The sequence below is a fragment of the Triplophysa rosa genome, linkage group LG7 (genome assembly GCF_024868665.1).
Source record: "Triplophysa rosa linkage group LG7, Trosa_1v2, whole genome shotgun sequence".
Classification (NCBI taxonomy): domain Eukaryota; kingdom Metazoa; phylum Chordata; class Actinopteri; order Cypriniformes; family Nemacheilidae; genus Triplophysa; species Triplophysa rosa.
In genome coordinates this window covers 2526847-2547596 of record NC_079896.1, presented here as the reverse complement: position 1 = coordinate 2547596, position 20750 = coordinate 2526847, and the positions used below count along the sequence as shown (strand labels likewise).

General features: G+C 39.4%; 3 protein-coding genes across 4 annotated transcripts; all 3 read left to right on the top strand.

Moving 5' to 3' along the window:
- The first annotated feature begins 659 nt into the window (after positions 1–659).
- Positions 660–9871, top strand: LOC130556891 (immunoglobulin-like and fibronectin type III domain-containing protein 1). The gene is made up of 20 exons (XM_057338231.1): positions 660–783; positions 1327–1466; positions 1585–1684; positions 1812–1835; positions 1929–1974; positions 2095–2281; positions 2395–2508; positions 3009–3177; positions 3264–3536; positions 4749–4873; positions 4964–5105; positions 5189–5482; positions 5972–6151; positions 6292–6420; positions 6505–6813; positions 6895–6980; positions 7229–7421; positions 7695–7991; positions 9340–9666; positions 9767–9871. The coding sequence occupies exons 1-20, from the start codon at positions 696–698 to the stop codon at positions 9769–9771; spliced, it is 3228 nt and encodes a 1075-aa protein (XP_057194214.1). The 5' UTR covers positions 660–695; the 3' UTR covers positions 9772–9871.
- Positions 9872–10637: 766 nt separating this feature from the next.
- zgc:66479 (uncharacterized protein LOC327541 homolog) lies at positions 10638–15782 on the top strand. Its single transcript, XM_057338224.1, has 4 exons — positions 10638–11093; positions 12609–13087; positions 13203–13350; positions 14183–15782. Exons 1-4 carry the CDS (start codon positions 10833–10835, stop codon positions 14972–14974), a joined length of 1680 nt encoding a protein of 559 aa, XP_057194207.1. The 5' UTR covers positions 10638–10832; the 3' UTR covers positions 14975–15782.
- A 432-nt stretch (positions 15783–16214) lies between these two features.
- On the top strand, positions 16215–20602 carry tarbp2 (TAR (HIV) RNA binding protein 2). Of its 2 annotated transcripts, XM_057338061.1 has the most exons (8): positions 16215–16442; positions 16553–16712; positions 17858–18169; positions 18274–18343; positions 18503–18620; positions 18700–18827; positions 18905–19106; positions 19562–20602. In XM_057338061.1, the coding sequence occupies exons 3-8, from the start codon at positions 17868–17870 to the stop codon at positions 19717–19719; spliced, it is 978 nt and encodes a 325-aa protein (XP_057194044.1). In that variant the 5' UTR covers positions 16215–16442; positions 16553–16712; positions 17858–17867; the 3' UTR covers positions 19720–20602. The 2 variants fall into 2 exon arrangements, with proteins under 2 accessions (XP_057194044.1, XP_057194043.1); XM_057338060.1 differs by lacking the exon at positions 16553–16712.
- The last annotated feature ends 148 nt before the right edge of the window (positions 20603–20750 follow it).

Below are 20750 nucleotides of genomic sequence, written 5' to 3'. Positions count from 1 at the left end.
ATAAAAATACTGACATTCAAATGATTAAATATGTATTATTTATCCAAGTAACATCCATATTTATTTAATTCATTCCAATTTGTGTTACTTTGATAAATGTCAAAATGATTCATATATTTAGATCATGTTTATTGGTTTGGTCTATCAGCATAGGGCCATGGCCATTGTAGTTATATTATTGTTTTTCAATAGTCCTGTGGCTGTATTTGTGATCAACTCCGGTTAAAAGCTCGCCCTCTTGTGGTGACAAACCACAACTTTAAACCTGATGCTATTTACAGTCATGCCAGTCATTTAATTGAACAAAAAAAATATGAAAAATGTGAAAAATGAAAATTCTGTCATCATTTACTCACCCTCTTGTCATTTCAAACCTGTATGACTTTCTTTATTCTGCACACAAAGAGAATGTTGGTAACCGAACAATGGCGGTACCCATTGACTTGCATTGGTTTTGTGTCCATACAATAGAAGTGAATGGGTACCGCCGTCGTTACCAACTTCATTAAAAATATCTTCTTTTGTGTTCTGCATTATAAAGAAAGTCATACAGGTTTGAAATGACAAGAGGGATGACAGAATTTTTATTTTTGGGTGAACTATCCCTTTAATTCTCTTTGCTTTTAAAGAGTTTTTAAAAATGCTTTTCTGATATTTTAGTGGCCATCAGGAAGAGATCTAAAGTGCCTGGTGTTATGATCACACAGTATGTTGAAGAACTGCCTCCTGGAAAAACCACTCCGGATTTCACTAGAAAACCTATAGCCTTAACTATCCAGGAAGGTACTAAATACCTCTTTCTTCCAATATTCACCAGTAATGTTTTGATATTATGAAGCTAATTTAATCATAGAATTTACGAACAAAAACTTATTTTTAAAGGTCCAATGTGTAATTCTTTGGAGGATCTATTAACAGAAATGCAATATAATATACATGTCTTCAGAGGACCTTACAGAATTAGGCGTTATGTTTTTATTAGCTTAGAATGAGATGTTTCTATCTACATACACTACAGGTCACCTTGCACAGAATTCACCATGTTGTTTTTACAGTAGCCCCAAACAGACAAACTGCTGTACAGAGCGCATTTCGTAAATACGTTATCTACTTCGGCAAAGAAGCAAAAACGTGACATCTCTGTCCTGTGTCAGCCACCATAGTGCCTCGAAAAGGAGGGAGCGGTGGAGTGAGCGGTTGGTTGCAATTCGCAACCTCACCACTAGTTGATGCTAAATATCATACACTGGACCTTTAAAAGCAAAACTTATTTTTAAGTTCTTGCATATATATTGCACTTATGTTTGTGTTTCATTCGGTTCACAGGCAAATTGGCCATATTCAAAGCTGTTGTGAATGGAGATCCAGCACCGGAGGTCACATGGGGACGTAACAAGGGAGAATTGTCCGATTCAGACAAATATAAAACAAGATTTGATGAAAGGAATCAAGAATATATCCTGGAGGTGTAGTGAACTTTCATCTTCTTGCACTGTGTTGATACTTTAAACACTTGAGATTCATTTTTATTCATTTGTGTGTTTTTCCCCCATGCAAACTCTGAATATAATTTTTATTTCACAGATGCCAAATGTGTCTTCAGAGCAAGCAGACACATACAAATGCCTCGCCATAAATCCATTTGGCAAAGCTGTTTGTACTGCTACATTGAATGTCATTGAGGGTAGGAAATTACATTTCACAAACTGACAGTTCATTCAAAAATAACAATGTGTTGTTATTCTTCCATAACTGATACGGCAATGATAAAAACCACATCACATAGCATAAACAAATCTGTTTCCTTTCAGTTGGATTCAAGAAGAGAGCACCAGGTATGTATGTAACTGGATTAAAATGCAATGTTAAATGTTAATAGCAGAAAATGTATTGATTGTTACATGCCGTAAAATATGTTTATTTTTTAGCCCCCAAAAATGACCCAGAGGAATTTAGAAAAATGTTGAAGAAAACGTAATGTAGCACTGCTTTCTATGCACCTTTTTTTCTCATATTCTATGTTTAATGTATTTATTGAGTGAGAAAATGTTTTTCTCGGTAACCAAACAAGCACTTTAAAATCCATTAATTTAGAGTTGTGAAGAGAAAACAAAAGCAGTGGAAGGAGGGAGAAATCGATCCAAGGTTCTGGGAGGTGTTACTGAGTGCAAACAAGATCGATTATGAGCACATCTGTCTTAAATATGGAGTCACCGACTTCCGGTGGATGCTGAAGACACTTAATCAAATGAAGATGGAGAGAGAAGCGGAGCAGTCGAAGGTTCCATTGCTTTCAGTGTTTGTCATTTATGCCATTTGCAAACCCATTTACAATATACATGAAGTCATTTTTGATACAAATGATATATCTCTACTCCTCTTTTTTCTCTACAGTACGTTGAGAAAATCCACAGCATGAAACAGATTGAGGTCAAAACGGATGGAAGGGCAAAATTTGAACTCGACATGAAAATGAAGGATCCCAGCAGTAAAATCTCTCTTTTCAAAGTGTGTATCCTCACTTAAATATATTCATATAACACGTGTATTGTTTCTTTAAGAGTACACTTAAATTTTACAGAATTTTCCCGTAATTTTTTAACAGATTTTTCCACGTAAAATGTTTTTATAGAAATTTCTTTTTTTAAATACGGTCAAAAACCGTAAAATTAAAGAAAATTTTTTTTTACAAGAATCCGGGGAAATGTGATTTTACAGGGGAAAAAAACATTATTTTACTGTTTATTTCTAAATTTTATTGTCTTTACGGTTTATTTCCGTTTTTTAACAAGATTTCTTTTTTTTGTTTATTTTTGAAATACGGTCAAAAATTATAAAATTACAGAAAAAACAACACATTTACAAGAAAAATGGGGAAAACTATTTAATATATCCTTATATCCCATAATTTTACAGGGGGAATATTTCTGTTTTTCCAGTTTACAGAAAATTTCCGGGGTTTTTTACGTTTTTTTACAGTGTAATGTACTGTACTTTATCCGAACCAGGATGGAGAAATGCTTGACTATGGAGATGGAACTGATGACTCCAAAAAACATAATATGCAAAAATTTGGTGAAACATACCTGTTCAGCATTAAAGATCTTGGCCCAGAAGATGCTGGGTTATACCAAGTGGATGTTGAAGAAGCCAACATGTTCTCCACTGCCCTAAGCCGTGAGAAGTTATAATGCAAATGTTTTTATCTTTGCATAGTGTATTAGATTTGTTTGCGAGAGTATTCTTCATTCTTATGCTTCCAGTACCTGATGTGGAATTTGACAGCACGTTGAAGGACACGACAGTGGTTCAGGGTCGGGACGCAATGTTTAAGTGTGCTCTATCTGTACCTGTACCAAAAATCACCTGGTGCACCAATGACGTCTCAGTTGAGCATGGAGATAAATATGATATCACGGTCTCTGAAAATAAACAAGTCCACAAGTTATCCGTGAAGAACTGTAAACCAGAGGATAAGGGAGTCTACTCGGCTATTGTTGGACTCAAGTCGAGCCACGGGATCTTGGTTGTGGATGGTACGTTTGCTTATTTGTTTTTTTAATCTCATGTGAATTCATGTGTCTTGTATTGCACATTGCAGTCATAACACGGCTCACATAAAAATTCTGTAGTATACTTTAGGATTTACTATAGTAGACTGTAGTAAAATTCCTAGATGGCGTTTTTGAAACGTACTATAGTAAACACAGACTACTGCCGTATACATTAACAAAGTATAGTAATATACTACAGCATACTACAATTTACTACGGTAAATATTAAAGTATACTACAGTATTTTTTCATGTCAGATGGGGAATAAATTGTGTGCATCACTGTCACATGTGTGTAAATTTCACAACCTTGGTCCTTGTTTTTCATGGACACAGTACATATTGTATGTGGTACAGAACGGTATCTGTAAATCTAATCCTGTTTACAGAAGATCCGAATGCCTGTGGGAAACGTGATGATGCGGATGAACAAACCAGACATCTAGCTGAGGAGCAAGCCAGACTGCAGAGGGAAAAGGACGAGGCGGAAAGGAGAGCTCAGGCTAAAAAAGAAGAAGAAGCAGCCAGGATGAGAGCCCAGGCTGACCGAGATGAAGCTGAAAGGAGAGCCCAGGATGAAAGAGATGAAGCAGCCAGGAGGACAGCCCAGGCAGAGAGAGATGAGGCGGCAAGAAGAGCTCAGGCTGAGGGAGATGATGCAGCCAGGAGGAGAGCCCAGATGGAGAGAGATGAGGCAGCGAGGAAGGCTCTGGCAGAGCGAGAGGAGGCTGCAAGAAGAGCTCAGGCCGAGAGAGATGAAGTGGCCGGTAGAGGCCAAGCCGAGCAAATTGAGGCCGAAAGAAGGGCCCAGTCAGAGAGAGATGAAGCAGCAAGAAGAGCCCAGGAAGAGAGAGATGAGGCCATCAGGAGAAAAGCCCAGGATGAAAGAGATGAAGCAGCGAGAAGAGCCCAGTTAGAACAGGAGGAGGCAGCGAGGAAGGCAGCCATGGTGAAAGAAAACTTAGCTGACGGAATCATAAAGGACGATAAAGGAGACGGGTCAGATGTAAACATATCGGATGGAGATGAGTCTAACAAAAAACATAAGAGACGTCCAAGAGTTGGTGAACTGGTTCCCGACACCATCACGGGTAGGTATGATCATCTGAGCTCAGTGATATGGCACATTGAACATGAAGTCATATTTTCTATCTGTGCATAGATGATGTCATGTTTCCTGTTTACTTTTATGCAGACCCTGGAGTTCACTTTCTGAGCGGCTTGTCTAACACCACAGCCAATGTGGGAGAATCAGCAGAGCTGTCCTGCAATCTGAGCATTGAAGATAGTGCTGGAATGTGGTACAAAGATGGCAAAAAGGTTAAATAATATAAGACACTTTGTACACAATAAAATCCCTGATGGTCTGTGTAACGTATAATTAACAACAGATTAAATGCATTTTTATAGTTAGAATCTAAGGACGGAATTACACTAGTCAAAGATGGTGCTCATCACAAACTCATCATCCGCACCTGCCAGGATACAGATTCAGGAACATACAAGTTTGAGGCAGAAGGACGTAAATCGGAGGCAACATTAACCATTGAAGGCACAGATGTTTATCAATACCTTTACAGTATACATGCATGTAAGCACAAAACTAACCATAACATTCATCTGTTAAATTCCCAGATCCTCCTAGAATTGACGCAGAAGCTTTGGGTAAATTCTCAGAGCCTGTTATTGTAAAAGCAGGAGAGAACGCATCCTTCAAGGTGCAGTTCTCAGGGAAAGATCCGATTAAGATTCAATGGTTTCAAGAGGACGAAGAGCTGCTAGAGGGTCACGGTGTCAAAATCGAGAAGTCCTCGACTCACAGCCGCCTGCGTCTCGCCAAGTGCCAACGCAGAGACACGGGAGACATCAAAATCAAAATCAGGAACGAATTTGACAGCGTGGAGGCAACGTCAAAACTTATTGTGCTTGGTATGTGTTGAAAAGAAAAGGAATATCAAAACATTTCAGGCATTTTTTAGGAATGATACATTTGCATTCCCTTTATATTTGTGTATATTTTCACCAGACAAACCAATGGCACCACAAGGGCCTGTGGAAATTATAGAAAGCTCATTGACTGCCATTGAATTCAAATGGAAGCCCCCAAAGGACGATGGCGGCTGTCAAGTGACTGAATACAACCTGGAGCGGCAGCAGCTGGGACGAAACACCTGGACTAAAATCGGAGACATTCCAGGACAATCTTCCTACAGAGACACGGACATAGATCGCGGTCGAAAGTACTGCTACAGGATACGGGCAAAAAACTCGGAAGGCCTGAGCGATGTCCTGACAACTGAAGATATCGCAGCTGGCAGTTTGGGTGAGACTTCTCTGTTCCCCTTTGGCTGTTTCAATGTGAAATAAAGTGAATGGTCCCTTGTAAGTCTTCATCAAAGAGAATGTGTTTGCTTCCAGCATTCGCGGGTCCTCCGGCTCCTCCGAAAATAGTCAGCGCCTACAAAGACTGCATTAACTTGACATGGCTCCCTCCATCTAACACCGGAGGAGGAAGCATTGTCGGCTACAATGTGGAAAAACGCAAAAAGGGCAGCAACTTCTGGAGTCAAGTGAACCCAAAAGATGAACCAATCAGAGGTCTTAAAAAATCCTTTAAATATTCATCTACGTTGCATTAGTTTGCGTGTGTGTGTTAGTCGAGTACCTTGAATAGGATGTATGTCAAATCTTCTCTGATTCTTTCAAAGTACAAATCTAACATTTTGTATTGTCTTCAGACAAAAAGTTTCCGGTTAAAGACGTCATAGAGGGAGCGGAGTATGAATTCAGAGTGAGTGCCATGAACACATGTGGCCCTGGAGAACCAAGTGTGCCCTCTGAATGTGTATTCGCAAGAGACCCCAAAAGTAAGACATGTTGAGCAAATGTCAATACCCAAAGGAAATTATTATTTCTATATCTGAGATCGCGTTTGTGAATTAACTTCTCAGAGCCTCCTGGTAAAGTCAAAGACCTCAGACTAACTGCATCGAGCTACACTACTCTGTCTCTATCCTGGACTAAACCAACCGAAGTTAAAGGTGTGGAGGATGAAGCAAAAGAATATTGTTTGGAGATCAGGCCTACGGACCAACTAGAGTGGAGTCGCTGCCATACAAACGCAGTGATTCAGACGTCCTTCACTGTCATGGGTCTGAAATCAATGGCCACTTATTGGGTAAGAGTAACTGCGACCAATGAAGGAGGGGAGGGGCTTCCACAGGCTCTTGACAATTACATCACAGCCATGCCACCACCAGGTGAACACCTATACAATTTATCGACAAATATCTTTGCACTTTGTTTTTTTAAACTGGTATTTGTGTTTTTCCTTTTTGCAGTTATACCAAAGTTCACTGACAGCAAAATGAAAAACTTCATGGTTGTTAAGGCCGGGAACACTGTGCGTGTCAGCGTTAGTTTTGAGGTACAGTATCAAATAAACGTAAGGAGTATCTAAAATGACTTTAATTCATGCACTACTATAATCGTGCACAGTATCTAGAAAAATATTGAGTTGTGAGTTATTTGCATAGATATATGCCTCTTTAGCACCTGTTTCTATCTGCTGCTATATATAAGTTCCAAAATGGGAGACATGCGGACGGAGCGGTAAAATGTGACGTGTACACATTTTTTGTATAATTTTAACTGTTTGTTATCTATTATCCATAGGCCTGTCCTTTACCTGACATCACATGGTTAAAGGATGGGTTTCCTGTAGCCAAACATGTGACGATTACTGATTTGGAAAAAGGTTCCCAACTTTTTATTCACACATCAGAACTGTCAGACACTGGCATTTATGCGGTCACTGTCAAGAACGTGGTGGGCCAGGACACTTTCACTATTGAAATTAGAGTCACTGGTAATGTATTTCAACACCCTTCATTTCCATTTTAATTCTTGCTTCATTCATTTGAGAAAGGGGGAACGAATACCAAAAATAACACGTTATCCAACATGAAAAGAATAATACATATCTGGATAAACTATGTTATTATTTTAGTAGTAAATCTTAATGGTTCAAAACTTTTAAGACTATTCAGTAAGGTATAAATGTACAAATGTAAAGTATAAACATAAATCTTTCTCAGAAGCATTTGTAACCGTACAGGACTAGTTCATTGTTTTTTTTTAGATGATCCGAGACCTCCAGGTCCAGTAGAACTGGAGCAGAATGTTCAAGGCACCGTAACAGTCACATGGGCTCCATCTCCTGATGAGAAACAGGACGACCGTCTGCATTACATGGTGTTGAAGAGGGACTCCATCAAGCAGACGTGGCGGACAGTGGTTGATCGTTTGTTCAACAACAAATTCACAGTCGTCAACATCTTGCCTGGAAGAGAATACAACTTCAGAGTGTTTGCGAAGAACGATATAAGCATTTCAGAGCCATCGGTGTCTCCAGTTTGGGGAACAACAAAAAAGAGGGGTTTGTGCATCCATTTGTTTTAATCATAAAATATTAAAGGGGGATTTAACGCTGGTTCATGCATTCTGACTTCTTTATAATGTTAAACGTGCTGGCTTCTCATGCTTAACATGGTCAACTTGTTAAAAAAACTAGTCGGATGTATGACGTAGTATTTCTGGGCTTGATACACTCCCCCAGCACTCCAACTTTTTTCGGAAAGTTTTTTATAAATCCGGATCCCTGTTTCGTAACAAGGATCCTATTCCTTTTATTGGGCAACTCTCCCGGAAAAGCTTGGCAAGGTGAAAGACAAAGCCCGCCCACGCGCCAACCGACGAGTGATAGTAAGACCCGCCTGACATCAAGATTGGCTGCACTGCGTCAAAATTGGCTGCGCTGTGGGCCCGCGGCTGCAGCTTGTTACACTTGCGATAGTGAAAGAAGTGACGTCAGTAGTTTGTTTGTTCACGTCATTTCAGTGATGGATGTTATATAAACGGTGGCTATAACGCTGGATTTGGAGATCGCGCGGTCCCAGTGCTAAAAGTTGAACCGCACGTGGTAAGTGAAAATAAGTCGTATGTCTGTGTTTGTTGGCATATGGTGCATAACGTTACGTGCATAATGTAAAAAACACGAAGGGATTAATGCGATGATGTAATGTTATTGTGTGCTCGTGCTGTAGTTCCGTCCCCCCCCCCCGCAGGCCTTCAGGTACTCATCTTTTTCCGGAAATAATCGTAAAGCTGTATCTCTCTTTTATAAATGTGATCAAACTAAACTTCATATTACTGTATAAGGACTCAAGATTAATATGAAATTGGCAGAAACTGCGTGTTTAACCCCATCTTTAAAAACTAACATCCCTGTTATGGTTATCACATACTGCTTGTCATTTAACGGACATCTTTCCCAAAGCAATTTACAGAAGACTAATAGTAGAGAGAGATCTCTGGAGAGACCTGAGATAAGAGCCTTGCTCATGGGCACCGAGACAATTGGATATCTGTGAATCTCTCTTTATGGGTCACTTCTATTCAGGTTTATACCCGTGAGATTTGGGCTGTCAGCTGTGACACAACTGTTCAACTTTATCTGTGCTTTATCTTGTTCTGTAAATGTTGCACCTATTAGGGTGACAGCTATGAGGTGGGGTTATACGCTAGTTGTGGATCATTCTTTGGTCTGTGATCGTCTGGAAAGTGTCTTACCTTTTACTTGGACAATGTAACCCAGATTTCTAGACATAACTGTGTTGGATATGCTGCAAAATTTCTTCCCGCTCTCTCAGCATATAGACTAGGTCCCTTTAATCTTGTATGAAAGAATGTAATAACAGACAAATATCTGCTTTTTTTATTTTCAGAAAAGTTCACATGTGACCTGCCAGTATCAAAGACCCTCGACTTCCAGACAGCCCCCAAATTTATCGTCCCTTTGAAGCTTCACATGGCTCCACTGGGTTACGAGTGCTACATGAGCTGTGCTGTGAGGGGCAACCCGTCTCCACATGTTACCTGGTACCGAAACCACGTCAGCCTCAACACGAACCCCAACTACTACATCACAAATGTGTGTGGTGTGTGTTCAATGCTTATTCTGAGGGTTGGACCCCAAGACATTGGAGAGTACATGGTTGTGGCCGACAGCCCTCTGGGTCGGGCTGAGTGCTCCACCAAACTTACAGTCAGAGGTATGTCTTCTGATTTAAATCCGTCTGTTTGTAGTTGAGAAAATATATGATTGTAAACATTGAAGCATCTAACATCCATCTTTTTTTCTACTTCTTGCAGAGTAAATAAAGGACTGCAAAACAGTTCATGCAATCTTGTTTTTTGAAAGTCAAATTGATCATGTATAAACTAAGGTGATCCCAAAAATAAATAAACATATTTCCCTTATCATATATTTAACTGTATTAAAATATTTATTTATCTCAGATGTGTTTGCATTATATACTAAGTGTCCAAAAATAAAATATACATCTATCTATCTATGAAATTATTTTTTTCCATGATTTGTCGGACATTTCACAAGTCTATATAAAGTCCTGTAAGGCCAGAAACCAATCCATTCATCCAATGTACAGACCTATATTGTTACTAGATGTCAGGTTTAATAACATCACATAAGCTTGATGCACATGAAGTGCAAAAATGTGAACCCACCAATACTCCAGAAGCAAAAGAGCCAATATAATGCAAGAATGCCTTTGAACGAGTCTCATCTTTGAGTAGTTCAGCCCAAGCCTGCATTCCAAACCTGCTGAGAATCCAGTGATCATAGTTGTCTGATCTCATCCAATCTGACAGCGTGAGAGGTCCTGCAAAGCAGAACAAGAAAAATCATGAAAAATTAAATTGGCTGCAAAAAATAGATAGGCTTATCTGTTTTATGTTACCAGAATTACAACACTTATAATATATATATTATATTTAAGGTCTACTGATTAATAATAGATTCATAAAAGAGTAGATTTTCATTTATTTATTTGGCAGACACACTTATCCAAGGTGACTTGCAGTATATTTGAGCTATACATTTTATCAGTATGTGTTCCTGGGAATCAAACCAATTACATTTGAACACGACAGAAGCTATTTTTAAGATTGTGTATAATTCAACCAAACTTTATTTAGGCAGGAAATACGAGTATACGCAGCGTTGCGTTATGTCACTTGTGACCGCCTCCTGTGCGCGCTGCACAACGCCTTCCACTCGTCCTCGTGTCTGAAAGTTTTGATTGTTCCTCGTCTTCATTGTGAACCAAAGAAACATTGACGGTTTGATCCAGCTGTAACCAAACCGAGAAAGAAGCACAGTGATCCAGTGCGTTTGGGGATCCAGCGCGTAACCAAGATGACCAAGCGCAAAGGAAAAAGCAGCAACAAACAGGATGACAGTTTGGCACTCTTGGAGCCATCTGTAGCGCGACCGAGGGGAATTAAAGATAACGCCGTTCCTGCTGCTATTTTCTTTATTTTCATTGTCGGTGGATCAACAGCAGTGTGGTTCTGCAGTCAGCAACAACAAACCATCGACAGTTTAACGGAGACTGTCAATGCAATGCAGCTTAGGGTAACCAAGTTCCAACAGCAGTTGGGGTTGGGTAACGCACAGGTATTTGATTTGGTACTCTGTTATTATTCATGAACTGATCTAGATTTGATCACGATTGTGTTGGCTTTAAGTTGAAATAATTGACAATTTCTTAAGGTTTACGCACATCAATTCGTTCGCCATAGAGCGCACGTGCGGGAATTTATTACATTTGGATATTGAAGTTGGATACTGTTTTGGAAAACTGAAATAGTTTCATTGAAAGCACGCCTCGTGTGTCCTTTGAATATGGCATTTGCCGAAATGTGTCATGTGGCACATGGGCCATTAATAGTCTGCTGTGAGCAGGATCATGTTTCTTTTAGCCAGTCAGGCTTGTTTAAAGGGCATTATGCAACGTGCATTCTAACCAAAATGTAAAGAGAAATATATACACATAAGTTCTTTCTTGCTAACACAAGTCTGCATTCATAATCAGAAAGGTATTAATGAATAACCCATATACAATTGACAGTTTTTATTTCAATGGTAAAGAAAAAGCTTGAGCTGGCAAAATGCTGTTATAAGCTTTAAAAAAAGCAGCAAGGTTTGGGTCTCATGAACCCTATAAAAATCAAAATATGTAAGGTTTCTTTAAAATCATATTTATTCAAAATAAACAATCTTTGGCTCACAGCTTAGTGTTTGTAGTACTAATGCTGACATGTCCACATACTAACATATCTCAAATGTGATGAATAGCTTTAACAAAGGCATGTTTGTAGTAAGAACTCTAGGGCCTGGTTTCACAGACACGGTTTAGCTCAAGCCAGGACTATGCCTTAGTTGAATAATTTAATTAAGATATTTATGTCGCTTTTATAAATACGCCTTAGAAGAATACATTACTGGACCGCATCTTGAGACAAACAATGGCACTCATATATTTTAAGATATTTCAGGGCAAGTTATATTCAGTGAAGACAGGTCAAACATTCATTTTAGTCTGGGACAAGCCTTAAGCCTTGTCTGTGAAACAGGGCCTAGAAGTCATGAGGTCCTGAAGTTAAAGGTTATTGGTTGTCAGGGGTTAATCATATCCACGTGTTGAGAGCACACATGCTTGCTTTCATTGAAAACTATTTTAATGTTTAAAAAGTAGTATGTGCTTTTATAATATTGGTTTAATATACTGTACAGTAGGTCTATAGAAAAAGAACATGTTATTTTTATCTTGTTTTAAATATTACTTAGTTATTTGTATTATTTTTGCATACATTTTAATGGATTTAATGGTGTATTTTTTTAATAGTAACTCTTATGGTTTCTGTGGGTCTCTACTGGTACTGTGTTAGGTTCTGTTGGTGGGATAATATCTGGCAGATAGTAACCAATTGAACATCATTAAATCCTACTTGAATAAGACCCAAAATACACTACATAAAGGAATTTTGTAATGGTTTTAGAAGTAAACAACTGATGGCCATAATGGCATTTTTAATGGAAACCATTAGAATTTGTAGTTTGTTTTTTGTCAGCCGGTAATGATGAATGAATGAATAAACTCATTTTCAATTATGTCGTCCCTGTATCTAGATCACCAATGTGGCTGTTTTCGAGGAGCGTCTCCAGGCACTTGAAGAAGCTTACACGCAAGCCCAAAAAGAGGCAGAAGTCACCCTGGGCGCCTCCGAGAAGATCAAATCCACAGATCTTCACAGTCAAGTGTGGACTCTTCAGTCTGAGATGAATGCCAAACTTACTGAACTCCAACAGACGACTGTCTCAACAGCAACCTTCAATGGCGTGATCAAGAATAAGACCGAAGAGTTGGAGAAACTGAAGCAAAGGCTTAATTCGGTCCTCAGTGCTAACTCTGAAGTAGCGGTTAGCATTTCTGGCCTAACGGACACAGTTTTGGTCACTACGTCGCGTCTCGATGAACAGATGTCCGCTGTGGAGGGTCTCACCTCTCTGTTGGAGCAGCAGAGAACAAAGCTTGCGAGCTTAAGAGAGTCTTTTGCCGACAACCAGAAGACTCTTGAGAGAAACAGACAGGAAGTCATTGACATCAAGTGAGTAAACATGGCTGAAGTTGCTGAAATAATTTTGTGAGCCTCTTTCAGGTCTGTCCCCATTTGGTTTTGTTGTAGGAGCTGTTGATACCCCTTGTGTTGGTCTGTCTCTCAGGGATCTTTTGGAGATGGAACAAGCAAGAAGATCCCAAGCTTTGGAGGATCAGTTTATGTCTGTTCGCAGGAGTCTGGAGGACCATCAGAAGAGCACTCATAGCCTTCATTCCCACCTCGCTGCCCAGATTGAGATCGTCCAGAGTCAGGTATAGTACCGGTTCTACAAGGTAGAACGTCCAAAGTACCAAGTTTTAGGGCTGTCACGATTATGAAATTTGATGGACGGTTAATTGTCTAATAAATCGTTGCGATTATGGCGATTAATTGTCTGTTTTAGGGCTTTGGCGGTTATGACGATTAATTGTCTGTTTTGAGCTTTGGCGATTATGACGATTAATTGTCTGTTTTTGAGTTTTGACATTTAATTCTCATGCATTTTTGATTCAGCGATTGAAACAACCATATTGTTCTGAATACAAGACTATGTTTTTTTCTTGGAAATACATCGGAAAAAATTGGGTCATCATATATTTAAGGTTTAGGCTTTTACCTGTCAATAATACAACCACCAAATACTTGTAAATTAAGTAAATTTATCAGGTGTGAATTGAAGCCACCATAAAAATACTATTAGTCATAGAAAAGCTTCTAGTCTGTTTTTTTCTCACTTGCAAGACTACAATACAATTTTACTTGTGTGTTAGTGAAATTTTGGTAGACTGGTTTTCACACTGAGATTTGCTTAAATAATATCAAATTGTACTGCAGGTAATTTGTATATGTTTTAGTTTTTTTTAAGTGATTGTGTTGTGGTGGTACATTTTACAAGTATTAAGTAACAATATATACACTAAAATATGCAATATGCAGATACACTACAGCTCCCCCTAGTGTCTTCTATAGAGATGTGCAATAATCGCGATGATCTGAAACCATCGCGATGAGGTCAAACAATCGCGATGAGACGATTATTTAATAATCGTGACAGCCCTACCAAGTTTTGACAGATCCTGATACTTACGTTCCTATATATTTCAGATGTTATCTCAAAGCCAACAACCTGCTTCTACAGAGGAAGAGATTGATGTAAAGGAGCAGCGTGCAGCAACTGAGGTAGAGGAGGTTACGATCAAGGGTGAAGAATTTATTGAAGAAGAGAATCGGACCGTAAATGAGGAAGAAGCAAACGCAGTGGATGTTGTAGAAGATCATGTGACAATGGAGAAGGAAGAACCTGCTGAGGACGTTCAGGTACTTGAGGAAGCTGTTGAAGAGCAAGCTGAGGAGGATCAAACACCTGAGGTACATTTTAAGAAAGAAGATGTTGCTGATCGAGCTGATGAGGTTCAGTTCATGGAAGATGATGTAGAAAAGCAAGGAGTAACTGAACAGGAGGCAATACCTGAGGAGGTGGAGGTCAAGGAAGATGTTGTCAAGGACCTTGTGGTATCTGAGGAGGAAGAGATCGTCAATGATCAAGAGGATGTTATACCTGAGGATGTTCAAGTCAAGGATGGAGATGTTGCCGAGGAGCAGGGTGAAAATGAGGAGGATGAAGCACCTGAGGAGGTTCAGGTTCATGGAGAAGAAGCTGAGGAGCAAACCGAAGAGGCTCTTGCCAAGCACTCGACAGTCGAGGAAGCAGAAAGCAACATAAGTGAGGATGCGGCTCCCACGGGCCTTTCAGATGATCAACTGGTGGAAGCTATCAAGCAAGAAGAGAGTCAGCAGAAATTTCTTGAAGAAACTGGAGAGCAACTAGACTCAGAAGAAGAGGAACCTGCGGTGGAGTTTGTGGATGAGCTAAATGAACAAGATTTCAAGCAGTGATGCTTAAGTTACTATGAAGATAAAAATAAGACTTCTTGAGGATTTGAAGGAAGTCCCTTGTGTTGTCACAGTATGTGAAACATTCACACTTGCTGTAATGTTCCTTAGTCTTACGTCATACTGGAACGTGAACTGAACCTAGTGACGATTTTCAAATTGAGTGGAGAATTTGTTGTTTTCTGAACATGATGAATTGCTCCGTTTACATAGAAATGTAAAAAAGGTTTGATGTTGTTGTACTTGATTACACATTAAACAAGTTGTAGTATTTTTCATAAGATGGTATGCATGCTGAATAACCTCAGGGGTGTCACTTGAATAAACTGCCTTTTATGATTTTTACTACTTCGCTGTAACAGACTTTCTTGTTTAGCCTCTCTTCTTTAGTTGTCTCTTGAAACCGGACACGTGCTGTGTGTGTATTTTTGCAGCTCTTAGGTCAGGGGCTCGGGAATGTGGCACTGGTCTTGAACGTTGGGGATGTGTGTCCCATTTGTAGCAATAGTGCTTATTGGAGCTCATCAAATCCCTGACAGATGAGATGTGCACTGGTGTCCTTCTCGACCAAACCACAATTTATGTGCCATGTTCCTTATTAGTGGCTTTTTAGTCTAAAGAATCGTTTCATGATGAACAATTTTCTTATGACTCCTTGGATAGGGATGGGATATGTGAATGAGAATAAAGAATTAAAAAATAAAATGTTCCAGCCTGACTCCATGACCCAAGTCTTTGACTGACCCCATTGGTCTCATCAATAGTCCTCTATAATCTATTGCTAAAGACTTTCTTGTTTGCTTTCGGTTTTGCTCAAAACAAAGGTCTGAGATGACAATATGAGGGGATATAAATTAAGTAGACGCGATTTCAAGATGTGTAAAATGTAAATTTTATAGGACTTTATAGGATTTTTTTTTAAACAACAGTTGTTTTTGTTTTGAGACAACTAAAAATGGTCTTCGTATTTTTTTATTATACTTCTGTCTTTCAGTAATTAAATTATAGGTTTGCTTTATTGCCATGAAAATTGTCCCAAAAAAATATGAAGACAACATATTTTAATAAATATTTTAATGACTATATAAATGCATCTTATAATGGTTATATGTTATAGTTGTTTTATTTCATGTTTCCTTTTTTCATGTCTAAAATAATGACCGGACATGTACTTCCGGTTCTCCGTGAACGCGAGGACTTTTATTATGAAGGTGCTTGCGGCACTTGTCGCGCGGTTCATAGTTCATATCTCCGCTTGTGTTGTTGTGTGATGCGGGACGGTGAGAGAGGGGCTTTACCGTCTCCTCGTGTCTCAGTCCTTCCACACGGAAACATATTCATGATATCAGGGGGATTACAGTCATCTCGGGGGGGTTCTGCAGTCCGAAACGAATCAGCACTCTGTCTGTTACTGGGGAATGAACGACGATCACAACCCGGATAACGACAAGAGAAACTCTGGGTATACCAGGTACAAACCGAACAGCTGTTAGCTCATTGACATGATATTTGCCGAAATATGTTGAATTTTCAAGGCTGTCGCGATAAACCGACGATAAATAGCACGTGATTTATGCACAGCTTTTGAGTGAAGTACGGGAAAATGCTGCTGCATCCGAAAGCCAGAGGGCGCTCGTGCGGAAACTCCAAATACGCACTGCAGAAGAAGACCATAACACGTTCTAGAATCTAGGAAATGCCTATGGACATCTTTTTATCACTGTTACTCAAGCCTCATCAGGTAATAAAGTATATTTATAATGATCATGTTTGACGGGCGTTGCTTTTTCAAATGCGCATTATAAGCGAGTCAAACTCGCACTGCTTTTAGATCGAGCAGCATTTCCTACTGATCCCAGAGACGTGCTTCACGGACAAGCTACTCATTAAAAAAAATATATCGACACATTGCATATCGCAGCCAGCTTGATTTCAATAGGATTTAGTGGTATCGCGATAAATTTCCGTGCAGCCCTACGAGACAACCCGACTCGAGTGTTTCTGGGCTGAGCTCCCCACCAAACCTTTGTAACACTCGCTCAATTGAGTGTTCGAATCCCTGACTGAATCGAATGCTCGATTCGCGGTTTAACTTGAGCCAGAGTTTAAATCTAAGGCTAGAGTCGCTCAATTAAATGTTAGATTCATCTGAATTAAATGCTTGATTCACTGTTTAAACCAAATTCTCAAACCGCTTTTCAAATTAAACGTTCAAACTAAAGTGTCTGAGTCGAATGGTCGATTCACTGTTTAAATAAAGTACTCAAATCTGTTTAATTTCAGTCAGTGTTTAGTTCGAAGCGTCCTGTCTCAATCGAATGCTAGATTCAATGTTTAATTTGAACAGTGTTTAAATCAAAAGTTACAATTCCTGTCTGAATCGAATGCTTGATTCACTGTTTAACTTGAGCCAGAGTTTAAATCTAAGGCTAGAGTCGCTCAATTAAATGTTAGATTCATCTGAATCGAATGCTTGATTCACTGTTTAATTCAGATGCTTCCATTGCTGTTTCATTTGAACATTTGAATCAGAATTCACGTCAAAAGTTAAAATCCCTGTCTGAATCGAATGCTCGATTCACTTTCCAAATCAAATGTTTGAATCATTGCTTGAATTGATTGATTGAGTCACTGTCTCTTAATAATTTGCAATGATTTACGAACTGTTATAATGCTTCTCTGTATACATCATTGAATGTTTGACATCATGTTTGATAACCCAAACATGAAATTGCATCTGCGTCAGCTTGTACTGTTATTCATTTTACACAAGGCTGCATCTTTGCTTTTCTTTCATTTCTTGACCGAACTGATAAATCTGGAAATCTTCCTGATACGAATGCAGCGTGTTTCTCATTTAACATCATATTGTCTCTCTATCCACAGTATTGAGCAAATGCTGGCTGTGAATCACGGGAAGACGCCCATCAGTCTGCTGCAGGAATATGGAACGCGGATAGGCAAGACCCCAGTGTACGACCTGCTGAAGGCAGAGGGTCAGGCCCACCAGCCCAACTTCACCTTCCGCGTGTCGGTGGGAGACATCAACTGCACCGGCCAGGGCCCGAGTAAGAAAGCTGCCAAGCACAAAGCCGCAGAGGCCGCCCTGAAGATGCTGAAAGGAGGAATGCTGGGAGGGATCGGAGGAAATGGGATAGAGGGAGAGGGATTTGTGGGGATCGATATGGAGGGGGAATGGTAAGCATCTGACTGGTTGTTTAAAGTCAGTGTGTTTCTAAGTGAACTCGCAGAAGATTATTTCGCGAACTTCTGGAAAAAAAAAATTTGTGTGTGTGTCTTAGCGTTCAGTCAGAGATGAAATCGTCCAGTTCAACGCAGCAAGCTGAGTGCAATCCAGTTGGAGCTTTGCAGGTGAGAGAGCAAATCTGGATTTTGTGCGATTGATGCTTCAAACGTTATGAATTTAAAAGCTAAATATTGCACAGCAGAAATACACAAATGTTTGTTCTGCGTGGTTGCATCCCAAGTCGTGTACACTCAGGTGTATATACATATATGATATTTCCACAGGAACTAGTGGTGCAGAAAGGCTGGCGTTTACCCGAGTACACAGTCACTCAGGAATCTGGACCCGCTCACCGCAAAGAGTTTACAATGACCTGCAGGGTAGAGAGATTTGTGGAGATAGGTAAATCGTGGTTTTTGTGCTAGAGTTTTTATTTTTAAACGTGAAAACAATTTAATCCTAGTTGTGTTTAACTTTGTAGGTAGTGGTACATCAAAAAAGCTTGCTAAAAGAAACGCAGCCGCAAAGATGCTCTCTCGTATACATGACGTACCTGTGGACATGCGCAGCAGCCATGAGGCCGAGGCAGAAGATGACACCTTTGGCATGGTAAGATGGACGCTCCTAACTAATGGGATTTTTAACGAATGTTTAAAATGTGTAAATCGTATGTTATTTATGAGCAGAACATGGGAGGCAGACTTGAGGGAGGAAAGTCGAAAGGTCTCGGCTGCACCTGGGACTCTTTGAGGAACTCGGCCGGGGAGAAGATCCTGCAGTTGCGTTGTCATCCGCTGGGTCAGCCTGATTCCAACGACTTAAATTTCTGTTCTCTACTTCACGAACTTTCAGAGGAGCAACGCTTTGATGTCAGCTACCTGGACTTAGGTACGGTACAAATATTCACCTAGAAATTCAACTTCTGTTTACTCTCCTTAAAGGGATAGTTCACACAAAAATGTAAATTCTGTCATCATTTACTCACCCTCCTGTCGTTTCAAACCTGTATGACTTTCTTTTTTCATCAGAACATGAAAGATATTTTGAATAATGTTGATAACCGAACATCGGTGGCACCTTTGACTTCTATTGGATGAACACAAAACTAATTCAAGTGAATGGGTCCCATCGCTGTTCGGTCAACGACATATTTCAAAATATCTTCTTTTGTGTTCTGCAGAAGAAAGAAAGTCATGCAGGTTTGAAATGACAAGAAATGATGACAGAATTTTCTTTTATGGTTGAACTATCACTTTAAAAAATTTGGTCAATTCGATTTGCTCTCACCTAAACATCCAGAAAAGACACGTTTGTTTTTATATATTTTTTAATTTGTTGTTTAGAGGAGCGCAGTCTGAGCGGTCTGTACCAGTGTCTGGTTGAGTTGTCCACTCAGCCAATCACCGTCTGCCACGGATGCGCCGCCACCTTGGACACAGCACGTGCCAGTGCCGCACACAACGCCCTTCAGTACCTCAAGGTCATGGCAGGGGGAAAGTAAACCCCTCACCTGTAACTTTTTTTCTCCCTGTTTTGCCCCCAAGGTGCAATATCAAGTGAGTGTAAACATAGTTGTACTGTGAATTATGGGGGCCTGATTGTTTCGTGGAGCAGATGCACTGTGTTGGTCTGCAGGGGGCGCAGAAGACCGAGTTTCAGCCCTGTAGGAGGAACTGATGCGGTTGTGTTTTGCTTCATGAGCGACACCAGAATGAGTGTACACATTTATCCCAATGCCTCCAAAGGCAGAGTACACTAATAATATTATTTATATTATTTTCTATGATTATTTGTAAAAATATATTTCTTTTTTTGCTTTTTAGCTGCCATCAATTTGTCCTTTTTTAGCCTTGATTTTTAATATTTAAATTGTGCCACCTTGTTGGTACTCATAAAATTGAACCCATAAAACTAAAACGCATCTATTTTTTCTATTTGTTTTGTTTTTAAAGCTTGTAAATGTATTTTAACTATGTCTCACACACTTTGATTTTATTTGGCATTTTACTGATGGATGTTATTTCTCGACTATGATTTTTTCCATCTTATTATGTATTTGTTAAATAAAGTTTTTCAGCTATTAAAACTATAATGTTGTTTTTGGTGGTGCATCTGAGAAAAAGGTTTGTTTGACAATTCGGTGTACAATATAGCCGGACAAACATTTATGTCAAACTCTTCATGCAGGGGTCCTGTTCAATAGCTATACAAAACAAAGTATGAATGTGCGCTATATGTCATTTGTGTGTTTCTGACATTTTTTTATACACAAAGTATTGAAAGCTGCAAATCATTTTGGTCAGTTGACATTATCCAAAGTGTTGATTGTATGAATTAATTTGCAATTTAATAAACTATTTTCCCATGCTAACAATTTGAAGTTTATTAGGCTAAGAACATGCTAAACTTATAACTGTCTGTTCCGTTAAAGCAGATGATGTTATTCATTTAGCTGTGATTAGTTGGCCTAACTTGCTAAGCAATATTAAAGCTCCACCATAAACATTTTTATTAACGGTTTGGTTGTACTGT